This window comes from Chinchilla lanigera, unplaced genomic scaffold, assembly GCF_000276665.1.
Source record: "Chinchilla lanigera isolate Chin_1 unplaced genomic scaffold, ChiLan1.0 scaffold00029, whole genome shotgun sequence".
Classification (NCBI taxonomy): Eukaryota; Metazoa; Chordata; class Mammalia; order Rodentia; family Chinchillidae; genus Chinchilla; species Chinchilla lanigera.
This window is the reverse complement of record NW_004955430.1, coordinates 7,784,978-7,801,760: the sequence shown is the minus strand read 5'-3', so window position 1 is coordinate 7,801,760 and position 16,783 is coordinate 7,784,978. Positions and strand designations below refer to the sequence as shown.

At 47.9% G+C, this 16,783-nt stretch overlaps 1 protein-coding gene across 4 annotated transcripts in view; it reads right to left on the bottom strand.

The window, feature by feature from the left end:
- Flnb (filamin B, beta) overlaps window positions 1-16,783 on the bottom strand; it is a 151,731-nt gene that overhangs the window by 30,364 nt on the left and 104,584 nt on the right. For all 4 annotated transcript variants that reach the window (XM_005387431.1, XM_013515640.1, XM_005387432.1 and 1 more), the window contains exons 19-28: window positions 16,633-16,750; window positions 14,098-14,360; window positions 12,637-13,234; window positions 11,393-11,566; window positions 10,207-10,369; window positions 9,197-9,357; window positions 5,003-5,170; window positions 3,112-3,235; window positions 2,015-2,171; window positions 853-1,042 (exon numbers count right to left, since the gene is read on the bottom strand). In XM_005387431.1, the coding sequence (XP_005387488.1) occupies window positions 853-1,042; window positions 2,015-2,171; window positions 3,112-3,235; window positions 5,003-5,170; window positions 9,197-9,357; window positions 10,207-10,369; window positions 11,393-11,566; window positions 12,637-13,234; window positions 14,098-14,360; window positions 16,633-16,750 (2,116 nt within the window). The remainder of the gene's footprint in view (window positions 1-852; window positions 1,043-2,014; window positions 2,172-3,111; window positions 3,236-5,002; window positions 5,171-9,196; window positions 9,358-10,206; window positions 10,370-11,392; window positions 11,567-12,636; window positions 13,235-14,097; window positions 14,361-16,632; window positions 16,751-16,783) is intronic.

The window sequence follows — 16,783 nt, the reverse complement described above, 5'->3', positions numbered from 1 at the left end:
CCCAAAGGTGCGGCATATAGGCACCTCCAGGCTGCAAAGCGTATTCTGCTCAGGACGCTCAATTTTTGTCACAGATGAGACAGGAAGAGCTAAGCAGAGCAATTCACCACCCTGCCCTGATGCCAGAACAAGATGAGAGATGAAACAGGACACACCCAGGGTGGACTTGGGAGTGGGTTCCCTTTTTTAACAGGTACATCTCGTTTCACTTCAGAGGTGGGACACATTGTGATGTCTGTTTAAGCCGCACCCTCAAGCTGCAGGAGCTGCTCTTAGACACTGCGGGAGCTTATCTTAGACACTGCGGGAGTTGCTCTTAGAAGGCTGGTGCCAGTCAGCTAGTCCTATATCAGAACTGACGGAGCAGGGAGGCTCAATTATCCATGAAGAACTCCTGAGGAAAACCTGGGATCCTTTGTTGTGTTCCTCTGATGCTGACCTGAAATGCTCTTGAAAGAATCACGAAGAACTGAACTGCCTATTCATGAAGGCGGAAATTTGCTTCTTGTGGGTATCTTCATCACCGTTGATGCCTCATCACCATTGAGCCACTTCAAAAGTGATGTCACAGCTACTGTGCACCCGGCACTGCACTCAGCACTTTTTGCCTGACCTTCATTTAATCTTTGTAATAACTCTGCAAAACCATCTCCCATTCTGGACAAAACTTGACTCTGAATCCCCCGTCACCACCACCCTCCAAAAGATCTTCAATGTAAGTGTGACTGAAGTTTAGAGAGACTGAAAAACTTGCCTAGTTCACCCGGCTATCACATGGTAGTAGAGAGGTCCAGAGCCTGGCTTTCTGACCCCAAAGCCCATACTCCTGACCCTGACATCACCTGCACTCACCTGTGGCCAGGCACTTGCTGGCATCACCTGTCTGTGTAGCCCGGATGCGGTACGGGGAGTAAGGGATGTCGTCCCCCCCATAAGTGACCCCGACCATATAGCGTCCAGTCTTGTCAGGAATGTATGTGACAGCATATGTGCCATCTTTATTGTCATGGACGGTGGCTCTTTTGGGTTTTCCCTCTTGGTCCTGTGGATCACAGAGAAATGCTATTTAGTACTGTGCTAGTAACATGTGGGAGCCATTCATGGAAAACCTTGATACACTCTGTTCATTGATTAGCTTCTCTACTGGGAGGAGACGAAACTGGCAGTTTAATACAATCTGGTTTTGCTAGGCAGAAGACTGGGTGGCAGACGCTGGCTCCGGGGTGTGCCTCAGCTCCGGTGCACTCAAATGTAGGAATGTACACAGCAGTAGCTCCCGTACACACGCCACCACGTCCACTCTCCCGTTCTGCTTCGCTGACAGGACCTGCCTTCTTCGCTGGGTGAATACACAGCTCCCCGTCCTAGCATCCTTGCCATCAGGTACAGCCCTGAGACTCACGACTAACTTCTACCAAATGAGATGGTTGTCGTGAGTTCGATTCCCAGTACCAAAAAAAGAGAGAGATGGCTGGACATCTATGAGGGCCTTCTGACAGGGCTGCTCAAAACAGCTGATTAGACTGGGAGGGGGCCCTCTTTTCCCTTGTCTTTTTTCCTCCTTCTAGCCTGCCATAGAGATCTGATGGCCAGAGCACTGGTAGCTTTACGATCCATGAGGAGACCTTAAAGACAGAAGCCACGCAGTAGGACAGAGGAGGAGCGCTGCAGAGCAGCAGGCAGCGCACCTCTGGAATTCCCTACCAAGAGCGGATAAGCCTGCGCTTAACCTACCCTTACTTAGGGTTTACCAAGACAATCAAACTAGGTCCTAACTAATCCAAGAGGAAATTTTAATCACTTAAAAGTAAAATCACAGCAGAGTTATAAAAGCCAAACACATGACATTCACTACAAAATGGTACTTGGAGCTATTACCCTCAGACCTTTCATAGATACTAACTCTCTGATGATCTAATATTTGTCACAAATTGGTTATTAAAACCCTTGTTCTTATCCCTGGCCAGGAAATTAGGTTTTGCTAGTCAGTTTGGCTCCAGAAAATAACAGTTACCGTGATCTGGACAGCAAGCGGGCCTTCCCCGGCATCTCTGGCGTCAATAGCGAAGTCCACGGGCAGGCTGGCAGGCACCCCATAGGAACTCAGGCCAGGGCCACTGGCAGTCACTTTGCTGGCATCGTATGTCGGAAGGACCTTGACCTTAAAGGGACTTGACAGACACACACAGACTCTGGTCAGTAAGACCGTATGTCCAGGGACTGAACGGAGGATTTTACAGATGAGACAGTGAGTTTGATCAAAGTGCCATGCGTCCAGCTGCAGTTCAAGCAGGAAGGAGAAGCCATCACATGACAGGCCAGCCTGGCCCCGAATACATTCCATGGGATACAAACAGTCTGAGGAACAAGCTTGAGAAACGCAGAGTTGAATGCACTGAAGCCACTTGTGCTAGGCCAAGACAGAGGTCACCAAAACGGAAAGAACCCTGGAACTTGCTTTAATATTTTATCTCATCTCATTCTTTATGTTTCTCTTATTCTGTATTTAAGTATGCTTTATATGGTACCTGATCTACTAGTAAAGCAATTTACAAATGTAATTTTAAAATCGTGTATTTTTACACAGCTAAAGTGGTATGTGTCAATCTCCACGTGAAATGTATATATTGGGGTATGGGTAAAACTTCCAACTTAAAGTATAATTTTAAAAAAAAACAACTTGTAGGGGTTTCAGAGGTAAAGCGTTCATGCAAGATTTTTATGAAGTGGGGAACGAGGCTGCAAGCCAGTACCTTTTGAGAATGCTATTGCCAGGTGAAGTGAGAATTACCTTTGTTTTAATCAGAAAATGACTGGGAGGGTCATAAAAAGGAAGCCTCGGGGAAATTAATATATTGTTTCTCCAAAGACCTCCTAGCTCCTTAATTTCAGCTTGCCTTTAAACCAAGGAAGGATGAAAGTATGGGACAGTACAGCCAGAACCACAAACACCAAACGGAGTGCCTGACAATGCATGTGTGGAACAGCCAGGTCCTGGGAAATATCCGCTGATGAATGGAGGAATGGCCGAGCAGAGCCATGCCTGCCGGTCCTGCAGGTACGTGGGCTCCACGCTGCTCTGGGCCCATCCCTCAAATGCAAGGCACTTACCTCCGAGGGATCTCTTCGTCGGCATATTTCACTGAGACCATGTAAGGGCCCTCCTGAGATGGGGTGTAGGTCACTGTGTGTGTGCCGTCCCCATTGTCCACTACATTCACTGGCTCCACCAGGCCTGAGGACAGAGATGATAGATCTGAGCGACCCCCTGGCCTCTTCTTCATTCCAGCCTTGGCTGAGTTTGAAACAAGATCCTATCCATCCCCAAGAGCTACTGGTTTCCACTGATGAGTAACAGAAAGGCAAGTAGCCCATAATCATGGGCCTAAGAAATCACAGGATCCCCAATGCATGGTTGCAGAAATGACCCCAAGAGACACCTTTAGCTCTCTGTTGGCTACAGTACACTAAGTCTGCCCTAGAGTGTAATTAGGGAGACTGCCCATGCTTGCTTTTGGAGTGTGTATGGTGAAGGTGCATGCTATAGACATGCACCTTACAAGCTGGTTAAGCTCGCTTGGGATGTGGCAATTTTACTCCACAGCTAAGAAAGCATCAGAGAGTTCAGAACGCTGAACAGCAAACATTAACCAATGAGATGGCCAGTCAAAACTGTGGCCACCTTCAGCAAAAACCCCTAGGGTGACAGTACGCTCAGGCAAAGGCGCAAGGCAGGTGAGAATGACCAATGTCACAGAGCGAGGGACTCCTCAATGTGATGCTCTTAGGGGATACCTAGAGACTACCTTAAAGCGGAGTCAGGCATGCTCTGGGTTGACAGATTTCAGATCCCGGCTCTGAAATGAGGGTCAAGGATGGGTCAATGACAGGGCAGATTAATCAAAGCACGGCATGCTCATTAAGCAAAGATGAGGCAGGTACATGCTTATTTTAGAGGTGGGGCCAGCAAGAAGCATTCAGGTTATATAATTTAAAGCAGCAGCTAATGGGAAAGTGCAAACCTGTCTCCATAAAGTCACCCTTCAGGTCACCTTTAAAGAACTCTGAAATGGCTTTCAAAGGGCTGCGCCATGACTAGGAATCCATCTCATCAGCTAAAATTAAAAGGCTGTTACTAGCAAGTCCTCCATAATAGAGGAAGACAGATCTAAGTAATGTTTCTCCTCCCCGCTCCACACACACAATCTTGAGGTTCAGAAATTTCACAGAATCAGATTCCAGCTCCATGACCTCATTTCCCCCAAACCACTTCTGCCCTGAGCTTCAAAGGGCTTAACCTCCTGCTGAACCTCATTAAAGAGGTTCCTCTTCAAAGGAGGAAGTCCCTGTTGACCACTTCTAGAAGTCAACAACACATCACAGAAGAAAAATCCAGATTATTTGAGAAATTAGACACACAAAGAGGAAATGTGTTTGTTTACCAAAAAAGGCAAATTTTAACACACTTCAGGGATTTGTCTCCAAATGACCTGCCAGCCATACCAATCCTCAATTCTAGGCTGCCAATAAAACCTATTCTCTAAGAGACCTTCTTGCTCCAGGGGGCTGGGATATCCCTGGCATTCCTAGAGATTCTCCTTTATTCCACTTCCAGCATCTCCAGGAGAATCACCCCCTCCAAGCCCCACATCCAGACCACCCCCAGGTACCCCACAAATGTTGAAAGACATCATAAAAGTTAGATGAATATTATATGACAACCCAAATACTTCTTGCTTCAAGTAGCTACTTAAAAAATTGAAATTACTGAAAGGAATCTAGGACTGTGTTATTAAGGGGAGAAAAGACAGCTTTTTAGAGAAATTATAGGCCTGCCTACTTTTAAGCAGGATCTTTTAACATTTCATGGAGTAATAAAATAATTTAAGAAATCTAATTTTCAGCTCACAATCTTACTCAAAAGCAAAGGGCCTGTGCTAGGTCATAGTTGTCCTGCTGGCATGGTGAGTGTGGGCAGGGAAGAGGCAGGATGTGTACTTACCTCGTGGGCCCACCACCCTCACTTCCAACGGAGCCAGGCCAGCCTTGCTACTGTCCACTGTAAAAGACTGCAGGATGCGGGCTCGGACGCCAGAGCCCAGGCCAGGGCCAGCAATTTTGACCTTACTGGGGTCCACGACATCCTTCACAGGAACTCTGAACGGGCTGCCTGGAAAAGAGGTCATGGGCTTCTGAGTACGGACCAATGGGAGACCCGTCTTGCGCACAGCCAGATGGTACCGCTGCTCTGGGACCTTGATTATACAGGCTCCAGGCAGCTCCTATCTCACCGTGTGAATACCCGCATGCTTTATCACTTTCAACAGTTGCTACCTACTACGCACAGACGTTGTGCCAGGTGCTGGACCCACAGTGGCCAGCAGCCCTCAAAGGACCCAGGGCAGGAAGACGACGTAAGCATGCCGCTCTAATATCCTACATAACATTTGCAGGGAGTGCACGGGTGCAGCACTTAGGAGGCAGTGAGCCCAGTCTGTAAGAGACCAGAGAAGGTTTCCCAGGAGCACCTACACTGACACAGGAGGGAACAGCTGTCACCCAGGGGAAGCAAATGGAAAGGTGCTTCTAGCAGAGGGAGCAGCGCGTCCAGAGGCCTGGAGGTGAGGGCAAAGGCAGGAACTGAAGGAGCAAGCTGCACTGAGGGGGAAGACACTAGAGAGAACAGAGAGGGCAGGGCAGGCTTTGCAGCCCATCTCCAACCTCCTCTTCCACAAATGATCCCTGAGGGTCCCCTGGATTCGGTTCCCTCCAATGCAGGCAGCACCTCCTGCCCACACATGGCCATCCTGGTTCCTAGGCCATCAGCTGAAACCTTGCTTTTCCCCTGAGCGTAGGCTGTGGTCTTACAGCATAGCTGACCTCATGGGCGACCCAGAGGGCCTCTCGTTTTTTGAGTGTCAATTTTACAGGCTGACAATACATGGAGAAGGCAAGGAGATCAGGATTTGTGAGAAAAGTGTTAAACACAGAAACAAGGGCTGCGCCGGGAGCCCCAAGAGGACTCCCCAAGGATGAGGATAACCTCAGCAACAGGAGCCCCAGCGTTCCCAGCACCACGCCCTAGGCTGCCAGGTCACCACCAAGGGACTGCACACACAAAGCACCGAGACCCAGGCTTTCTGAAAACAGCTGTTTCTACAACATCAGCAGACGCAGGCCACCATGAGCGCAGCCCATCACACTGGGGTTCAGGGAAACAAAAATGAACTTATTGTACAGACTGATAGTTGAGGATTTCAACGTCAACAGGTGATGACCATGGACTACTTCTGAGCCCGGTCTCTGTGCTGACTTCTACTGGAAATTCTCTGGACTCTGCATGAGAACAGCCAAAAAGCAACATGCAAAGCTAAGATAAACCCCGGTCCAAGATGGCAGACGCTAAGCACTATCTCAGCACTATCTCCAGGCAGGTGTCACCCATCAGTCACGGCATCCTTTCTTCCTGGCAGGTTCTCAATCCCAGTTAACCCAGTGGCCTAGGCACCTTCCACCACCAGACTATAGCTGTCCCACCATAGAAAACAATAAGCCATTATGGGTAAGCAGGACATAGCTTAAAATACTCCCATGAGAGGTATGTAAAAGGCCAGGAAAAACTGGCTCATTTCTAACTACCTAGAATCCCTAAGACAACAAATTAGAAGTTAGAAGGTCACTGAACTGAGTTAACTAGCCTGACACAAAGACCATAAATAACCAACACTTTTGTGCTGGTTAAACATCTCTGCCTGCGACAGCTGTGGCATTACCCTGACCTACTGGGGGGAACTTCCAAGAGAAGTTGGCATTCAGTTCTGGAAGGCAACAGGGTCTGAAACAAAGAGACACCATCTACCTGTGAGGCAAGAAGGCAACTGGGTCTGCATCTATTACCGTACTCAAAAATAGCCCTTTGCGTTTCACAGGTTGGCCAGCGAGGGCCCAAACTCTCACCCCATCTGCAGGGGAATTCCAAGGCTGACGGCATCCAGCATGTTCCCAAGAGTGAAAACAACTCTGTTACAGCTTCTCTTTATGAGACGCTTGTCCCTGCTGCTGCCTACGTGGTTGGCGCTATCTTGACCAAAGCCTTCTCCCAGTCTTGAACTTACCTCTCTCCCACGCCCAGCACGGTGGTACAGTAAACCTCCAAACCAGACTCAATTCCGTCACCAGCCGCATTTTTCTTTAGAGCAGGTCCCCCAAGTTTTAGTTATAAAATGCTAGGCATATAGTTACAGAAATGCTAGACAGAAAGCTTCTTGGAGGCAGGAGCTTTGTCACTGCGGCCCTTGGGTTAAATCTCCTAGACTAGTGATTGTAGGAATTTTAAAAATCTGTATCAAATGAGCCGCACGTACAAGTTTTATGAGAACCGTCTCACTATGAGTAAATTACTCTGCGCTAAAGGTCAATGCTTTGTGATCAGTTTGAGAGACAGACAGTGACCATGGCCATGCGTGCGTGTTTGCATGTGGCAGAGGAAAGACAAGAGAATCGGAGGAGCTGTGTGGTCAGTAGACACTCCAGCTGCGGTTTCCTGAGAGTCGGTCCCGAAACCCAACAGGGAGCTTCTCAGCCTGCCCCTTCCTGTCAGCGTTGCCCTGGTTTATTAGGGGAGAGCTCCCTGAGTCAGTGAGGCCCTTCCCACTCCTGGGGCCTGGGGCGAGGTGGGAGGGCTTCTCTCACTACCACTGAGATAGCCCAGGAATCCTTGGACCAGGACCAGCCTACCCTTTGCTGCGTGCCTGCGTGCGTACGTGTGTGTGATCATTCTATTAAGCAAACAGAACTAGAACCTATGGTGACGCCTCTCCCTGAAACAAAAGTGGAGATGCTTCGCTACGTAACTCATACATTTCCCTTGTTTTCGTTAGTGTACATTCACAGTACATTCATCTTGGGGAACTGGTATCTGAATCATTTTTACTTCCCCTTTCTCCCCCCACCCACCAATCTCCACCATTCTCAGATACCCTTCTCATCTCCACAAAGAGCACCTCCCTGTTTCTTATCATCTAGCCTTTATTTTGCTCTTTATATTTACAGTTAGGATTTCTCTTAAGTCACATATTTCTTAATGGTTCCAATTCTTTTTTTGTTTTTTGTTATTTTGGTTTTTCTCCGGTACTGAGAACTGAACTCACAACCTTGCACTTGCCAAGCAGGCACTTTGCCGCTGAGCTAAATCCCCAGCCCCTAATGGTTCCAATTCTTACAGCAATAATTTTCAATCAGGGGCGGCTGTGTGACCACAGACATACAGCAAGATCCAGAGACATCTCTGGTAGTCATAAACAGGAATAGAGCAAGCAGGGCATGGTGGCACATGTCTGTAATCCCAGTACTTGGGAGGCTGAGACAGGAGGATTGCTGCAAGTTTGAGACAAGCCTGGGCTAGACAGTGAGTTCAAGGCCAGCCTGAACTACATAGCAAGATGTTGTCTCAAAAAAAAACCCAAATAAATAAATGAATAAACAGGGATAGAAGGAGTTTACTACAAGCATCTGAGGGAGAGACCAGGGATGCTGACCAACACTCCACGATGTACAGGACAGCCTTCCATAACAAAGAATTATATTGCCCCAAATGTCAACAGTACAGGAGCTGCCAGGGCATGGTGGCACACACCTGCAATCCTAGCACTCGGGAGGCTGAGGCAGGAGGATCATTGCAAGTTAGAGGCCACAATGGGCTACAAAGTGAGTTCAAGACCAGCCTGAACTGCAGCTGCAGAGTGAGACCCTGTCTCCAAAGACCTAAAAGAAAACAGTACAGGGTCTGAGAAACTTTATTTTATGTAAATATAGAGAACATCATTAAATAGAATTGCTAATTCTAGTTAATAAGAATTTCTCTGTCAATGGAAAGAAGAAAATAAGATACATGTGTAAGGTAATTATGAACTAAGCACAAAATAAGGTGGAGTTTTCAACTTTGTAAAGAACTGGCCCTCCCTTTGATTAGGAACAAGGTCCTCCAACATGTGAACAATCATTTCCAGCAAAAGGTCTAAGTCAACGCTTTCTGTCACTTTACTGATTCTACTGGGAGGTAGGGATACTCTTGGGGATATAAATGTAGGAAAAATTCTCCTTTTGCAGTTGTTACAAATAACTAAAGGAAAAGCAAAATCAAACCTGTTTTCATGCAAAATCAGGTATCCTTTCGACTGTCTGGGAGATAGCTTACCAGGGATGTGGACTCCTCCATATGTGATATTAACGTCGTAATCCCCTGGAGCAAAGGGAATGTATTCGGCGCTGCAGCTGCCGTTTTTGTTGTCTCTGCAGTTTATCTTCGACTCTGATGGTCCCTCAACAGTTATGCCGAGCCCGCCAATTCCTGCGCCTCTGGAAAGGGTTGGGGGAAAAGTGAAATATGCACAGTCCATGCTAGTCTAGCTATTGTCAGAATTCATTTAAAATCTCTTGGTAAGCTTAGTGTTGGGGCGTACGCTTGTGATCCCAACACTAGGGAGGCTGATATAGGAAGATCAACAGTTTGAAGCCAGCCTGGGCTACATAGTGAGTTCAAAGCCACCCTGAATTATACATGAGTCCCTGTCTCAAAAAATAAATAAACAGAAAGCCCCTTGATAAACTATCCCATTTAGCCAATCTGACTCAACACAACACCACCCTTCACATGGGGAATATCTCAGTAATCTAATATAAATCAGGCTTGACCCCTCCTTTCCCAATGCTTGTTCTGTATTTGTGTTGCTTATTTAATTGTGCAAAAACTGCAAGTATAAAGCAGCTTATGTGCCCTGTGGTCCCCCCTCAGCCTCGCCTTCAGGACCGAACCCAGGGCCTTGTGCGTGCTAAGTAAGCGCGCTACTACCGAGCCACGTCTAGTCTCCTTTGAGGTCACGGGAGTATTTACAGCATTTCATTTATATATGAGGTTGGCTTATATTTCTACATTTTCAATTGAAGGAGCTAAGAACTAGTCTTAGTTTGCTCAGCACTTTTATGACTATTATCAAGTGCTTTATGTTAAGTCTGTAGGCATATTTGGTCGTTCTCTGTAACGTAACTTTAAAGAAGAAAATATCTAAGTATCACAAAAACATTTCTTACCAAAAGTAGGGGCACCATGACACAAACGCAGGGCACAGCCAGAGGGGGGGAAACCCCCTTTAAAAAGCAGTTAAATTACCTAGAGTTATTCAACCCACTGAACCAGGGCCTGCCTACCTGGTAACCACAGTGAAGAGATTGGGTTTGTTGGTGAAGGCCTCACTCAATCCGGGACCTTGGGCATGGACCCGCGACGGCTGGCAGCCTTCGGTTACAGCCACTTTGAAGGGACTGTTGGGGATGGGCACATCGTCATAGGTCACCTCCACCACATGGACACCTATGACAACAAACAGAAACATCTACTTGTGGACAATGACACGCTAGTTCAGGGCTTTATCTAGCATCAAGTCTCTGTGCAGTTCTTTGTCACTGGAAAAAAGTACATTAAAAAAAAAAAAAATCAATAATGTTGGTACAATTCCATTTTTAAAAAACACTGTCTTTTTAATATTTTCTGTTCACTCAGAAGTCACATAACCCACCCAGCCCACCTCAAGCAAGCATGACTACGCTTATATTCAAGTCGGTCATTTGAAGCACACTGTCCTGATCTGAGGAAATGTCATCCAGCCACTAACCAATATACAATGGGAAACTCATGAAATAAAAAAGATATCCACCTGCAAATAAACTGAAAACACCTGTTCTTCTAGCACTCTGGTAGGCCAAAGCAAGAGGGAAGCAAGTTTGAGTCCAGCCTGGACAACTTGGCAACTTAACAAGATCCTGTCTCAAAATAGAAAGTTAAAAAAGGGCTGAGGGGGCTGGGGATTTAGCTCAGCGGCAAAAGCGCCTGCCTGGCAAGTGCAAGGTCGTGAGTTCGGTTCCCGGTACCAGAGAAAAACCAAAAAAAAATAAAATAAAATAAAAAAGGGCTGAGGATGTAGCTCAGTGTGAAAGGTTCAGTTTCCAATACAGGGGGGAAAAAACAAAAGTGTATCAGAATACTTATAGGGATCATCCAGGTAGCAGGGGTAGGTGGACTGTAATTTTTTTATTCATCAAAAATTTTTATAATTCCTAATAGCCAAAAAAGAAATTAATATACAATAAAAATTGCACAAATGAACAACATGCCACAACCTCACTCCATAACCTCCACCTGTTACGCAAGGCCAGCAGGCCAAGCAATGGGCCTTGTGCTCTGCTGTAAAGGAGGTGTCACACTTCTCTGTCACTTTGCTTGTACCTCTATGGAGACAGACCCAGCACACAGGTCATGAGTCAGCAGAGGCCGCTGGGAGGAAATAGCCAAGCGCAGCTCTGAACAAGTGTCACAGCCAAGAAGAGGGTGGCTCACCTTTCTCAAAGGGTGTGTACTCCACCTGGTAGGTCCCATCAGCATTGTCCGTGATGAAGCACTCAGTGGACGCTCCCGAGGGGTTGGCGATGTGGGCCTTGATGTGGTCACCCCCCACCTGGGTCAGGGGTCTCGAATCAACCATGAAATCAGTGGTGGCTTCCCGAAATACATCTGCAGAGCAACCACACAGGTTAAACATCACCAATACCTTGGGCCAAGGAGCAAACTTCAAACCTGAGGTTCTGAAGCACATGAAGTCTAGTTTCACTGATAGCAAACAACTGGCTTCTCTGACTTCCAAAAGCAGGAACAGTAATCTTGGTATTGTTTGGATCAAAAATGTCCTTTAAAGGGCTTATGTGTTCAGAGGTGGGGCTCCTGCAAGGTGACTGGGTCATGGAGTGCTAAGCTCACTAAGCTCATCAATGGATGAGTTCACGGTGAATTCCTAGCTGAATGACCTATGCGGAGTTGGGGCCTGTCTGGAGGAAGCACAGCAGGACCTGCAAGGGTTTATTCCTGTCTCTGGCCCCTTCCTCTCTCTCTCACTCTCTTTCCTGCTCTTTTTGCTTCCTGACTGCCACAACCTACACAGCTTTCCTCGGCCATGCCATTTCTGTCTTACAATCAACCAACCATGGACTGAGGCCACTGGAACCAAGAGCCAATATAAACTTTTTCTCCTGTAAGTTGTGTCTATCAGGTATTTTGTCCCAGAAGCGGAAGTACAAGGCCCTCTCCCCATTCCAAGGTAGCCTTGGCCAAGTGACAACACAACCTCTTCTAGTACAGTGCTGGCTTCTCTAGTAGGGTGGTGCCTGACAGCCTGTTCTAGGGCAGTCACAACTATGCACACAACCGTGGGGACCCAGGACAAGTGAAAGTATAAAGCCAGTCCTGCTCTGTAGCACCACACTTTAAACTTTTTTTTCAGTGAAGTGTCAACAATAAGATAGATTGTTTCCATACAAAATAAATAAATAAAGATTTCTGGCATTGCCACAAAAACTAGAAAATCTGCTGACAATGCTGGGCACCATTCCCAGTGGAGAAACAGGAAACAGAGCTGGGCAGCTGAGCAGCCTCTGGAAAGACAGGGTGCCCACCCCCTACCTCAATCTGAGTCCTGATTCCCTGAGGCAGGTAAGCATCCTCATTCACCCTGCCCAGCCCCTGCTCCGTGAATCTCTGGTGACCCTTAAATCCCAGCCTGCCCCACTCCCCTTGTTAACAAGACCTACCTTTTCCTTCTATTCCTGGCCCAAAGACTTTGACCCTGCTGGTGTCCACAGAGGGCTCCACCTTGACCCGGGCGGGGAAGTGCGGCACAGGCTCGCCGCCGTACTTCATGGTCAGCGTGTACATGCCAGCCGTCAGTGGCACGTAGGTCACCGCGTAGGTGCCATCTTTGTTGTTCTGAATGCAGACTTCGGCTTTCGCTCCAGAGTCCGAGATGGCTTCCAGGCCCAGGGCCCCAGGACCCGCTTCCGAACAGTCAACACTAAGGAACCCAGCTTCGCCCACTTTGCCGTGCTCCAGGCCAGGTCCCGACGCCACAACCTTGGTTGGGTCAAATGGCATTTCAATGTCAGCTTTGAAGGGGGATCCGGGTATGTGGACTTCTTCAAAGAGAATGTTCACAAAGTACTCCCCAGGCTTGGTGGGAAGATAAGAGACAGAGCAGGTGCCGTCACCATTGTCAGAGCATTCGATTTTGGCCTCGCAGGGACCCTCCACAGTTAGGCCCAAACCTCCGGTTCCGGCTCCTTTGGTGTCAATGGTGAACTCGGCGGGCTTGCCCACGAGCCCACCTTCCAGGCCAGGCCCGTGTGCCTTCACCTATTTCAACCAAAAACAGAAGTCAAACTCTGCCCGCATCTGGGTGCACCTCCTCAGCCAGCCCTATGGTCCACCACTAACTTCCACTGGGGCGCACCTCAGTTAAGTGGCCCTTCTTCCTGGAGCCCCGTGCCGCTCACACCACACCCCGCTGAGCGACACACACACAACGCACTCGACGTTACAAGTGGCAAATAACTCAGGAGCACTCAACTCAAAGCTACAGGTTGAAAGCATGGCCGTTGGCACAGGAGCAGGAGTGGGTGGAGACGGCAGCTCTCCACCCCCCACTCCTGGCCCTTCGGAACTGCAGGGCTAGCCCTGGGACTAGCAGCTTGTCGAAACACAGAAAGGCTTTCATGAATTTCAGCTCATGAAATTGCAGCTCTGGCTGCTGTACCTTGTTCAATAAATTCTGTGTAGTCAAAAATTAAGCTGTTTTTAAAAAAGAGGAGGATGTGAAACATTCATCTCTAAGTCCCCAAATGAGACAACGTTGCATATTCACGGCATTCAGACCACTGGAAATACCTTGGAGGCAAGGGCAGCAGAAGAAATAATAATGAGGGTTACATCTGTTACCTCATCCTAATAAGCTGGCTTTGAAGCAAATAGCATTACTGCACGCACTCAGGGACAGGGAAGCCCTCACCAAAAGCTCACAGCCAGTGAAAGGAGGAACAGCGTGTATCCCGCCAGCCCAGGGGACCCATCCCACTGCCAGGAGAATCACCGTCAGCCACGGAGAACTAACACTCATCACGAAGTAACTTCCCAAAGGTCTTAGCCAGGCAGGACTATGCGAGTGTGGGGTCATATCTGATGACAATGGGACAAGCTCTGGGCCAAAAACAAAAGCTCACCTTGGTGGGATCAGGTGGCAGCGAGGCCTCCACCGTGTAGGGGCTCCCAGGCACAGGGTGTCCATCGTAAGTCACGTCTACGGCGTACAGCCCCTCTTCCCGGGGGATGAACTTGGCTGAGCTGCTCTCACGGCCCACCACGGGTGCTACCAGGCACGGCACAACCTTCCGAGAGGGGCTCAGGATTGTCACATCCAGCTTCCCCTGGCCTCCTGCTCCCCGGGTGTCAATGGAGAACTCCTGATCCTTCCCCACCTCGACTCCTGAGAAAGGGAACAAGCCAGGGTGAGGAGCTGTCCCTTGTCAGCAAGAATCAACGAATCAGTTCTCTGCACGTGGAACTTTATCTCAACCTCTACAGCAAGCAATAACTGATACAGAGGACAAGGGCAAGATGAAGCATAATCAACATTTTAGCCTTAATAACAATCAGCACAGAAATAGTAATTAATACTGGTAACAACTGCCATTTACTAAATTCATTTTATACACAAGCACAACTACGGCCTCTTTGGTTTTTCACCACCGTGGAGGGAGTGTTTATTATTAATAAGCAAAAGCAGAGGGAAAAACAGGGGAGGTTAACTTGTCTAAGGTGAGACATACCCAGTAGGCTACAATGGTAGGACTCAAACCTAAATTTATCTAACTCCACAATCTGTTTTTCTGGACAGGAAGTTCCATCTGATGCTGTTCTCTTTACTTACTTCTGATGTTCACCTCATATCACAACAGCCACATGGGTACATGTTCCATCTACTGACTCTTGGCAGGAAATTCAATCCTGCAGCCAACCCTCCCCGCAAGAAGGCCAAAGCCACAGTGCTGGTAAAGGCAGGGGCACAGAAGTCCTGAGAATTGACACAGATGACCTCTGAAAGGCCTCTGCAAAGCAAAGCTGCAGGAAACCCGGTGTTACACTTGAGAAAAACAAGGAAAGGACTTCAACCAAAACAAAAGCACACAACCCAGGAATCCTGACTCTGGGGCGTCTGAGGCTGCCAAAGTGAACACTGCAGGACCACAAGCAGGGAGTCTCAAAGCTCTATGTCCCAAAGGGAAAGACGCTTTCCCTATTCGGCATCCCGCTTTTCCTGTTCAGAAGTCAAATCTCTCAGTGCACTGGGGAAGCAGTGGCAAGGGGACATCTGACAGAGCTGCAGTGACCATTCATATGTTCCGAGCTGGCTGCCCTGGCCACAAAAGCCAACACACTGAGCTCTCACTCTGTAGACTCGGAGGTTGAGAGCCCACCTTGTTCACAAGTTGTGGATTTGGGGCACAGGTCAGTAAAAGTGCTCACACCAAGGGCACTCTGAGACCCTGGAGGAACCGTGACAAAGCGCACCGGATACCTGCCCGGTAGGCACTAGCCCAGCTGGATTGGTGGCCCTGTGACCAGGTCCATGTGCATCACTGAGGTACATCCAGCCTGGGACCACCAACAAGGGGGAGGACCTAGGTGTGAATGATTTAAGATGCATGGCTGACTTCAAATGCAGGCTGATGATGTCTGGGTATAGCAGGATAACTTAAGATTAACAATGCAGAATGTCTTCTACTGGCACACCTGCATGTGTAGATGCAGAGAGGAAGTGTGTGTATGTGCGGGGTGGGGGGGGGGTGAAACAATAACTTTGGTCAGTCCTAGGGAAGGGGAGAAGTGATGGGTAACATGGAATTAACTCACTTGGTAATATTTTTAAATGAAAAATGGATTCATATATTACTTGTATAAAAATAATTTCATGGGCATTGTGGAACATCTGAAGTGAGTGTTAAATATATCTGTATTCATATGAGACCGCTTTTTACTTTTGTATAGTAGAAATGCTCCACAATAAAAAAATTTTGAACTGGGCATGGTGATGCATGCCTGGAATCCCAGCACTTGGGAGGCTGAGGCAAGAGGACTGCCATGAGTTCAAGGCCAGCCTGAACTAGTGAGACCCTGTCAAAAAAAAAAAAAATTGAAAATCTACTGAATGAAATGAGTATGTAAGATCCCTAACAAGCTAAAGGAACACTGGGATAAAGGCAGAGAGCAGAGAGGGAGGGTGCATTGTGGTTGCGGTTTCTGAGTGCCGGGGACTTGACTTCTATCCCTGTCTACCTAAGTGTGATTCAAATGGCCGGGATTGTTGGCACAGTTAGAAGCTCATCGGAAAGAACATGCCCCAGCTTTTCATTTTAAGGAAAACTTCCCACAGCACTGTCAGCAGTTATTAAGGGCTGACTAAGTGCCAGCCTCTAAGTGATTAGCTCATTTAATTTTCACAATATTCCCATGAGTATTTCTTTACCACCCTGCCCTGCACACCCCCCAACAAATTAAAAACTGAACCTTGGTGAGGCTAAATGGGAGACAGGTGACAGAGCTGTTTCCTAACACAGCCCTCCTTCAAACCCACGTCTGTCTAACGGCAGAATCTTGTAAGACAGATTTGCTTCCCTGCAAATTCCATCTTTTGATGGAATTCTAACAGCAGCATGTTTACTAGTCACTGACCCACCTCCCATCCATCGGACACTTACTGTTTTCCAGCCCATTGATCTTTATCTTGCTCAGATCCAGTGGAGCAGCAACACCCACAGTGAAAGGGCTTTTAGGGATGGTATCGCCACCGTAGGTCACCAGAACCTGCATATTGCCCTGGAACAAGAGAAAAGGAAGTACACTCTTGGC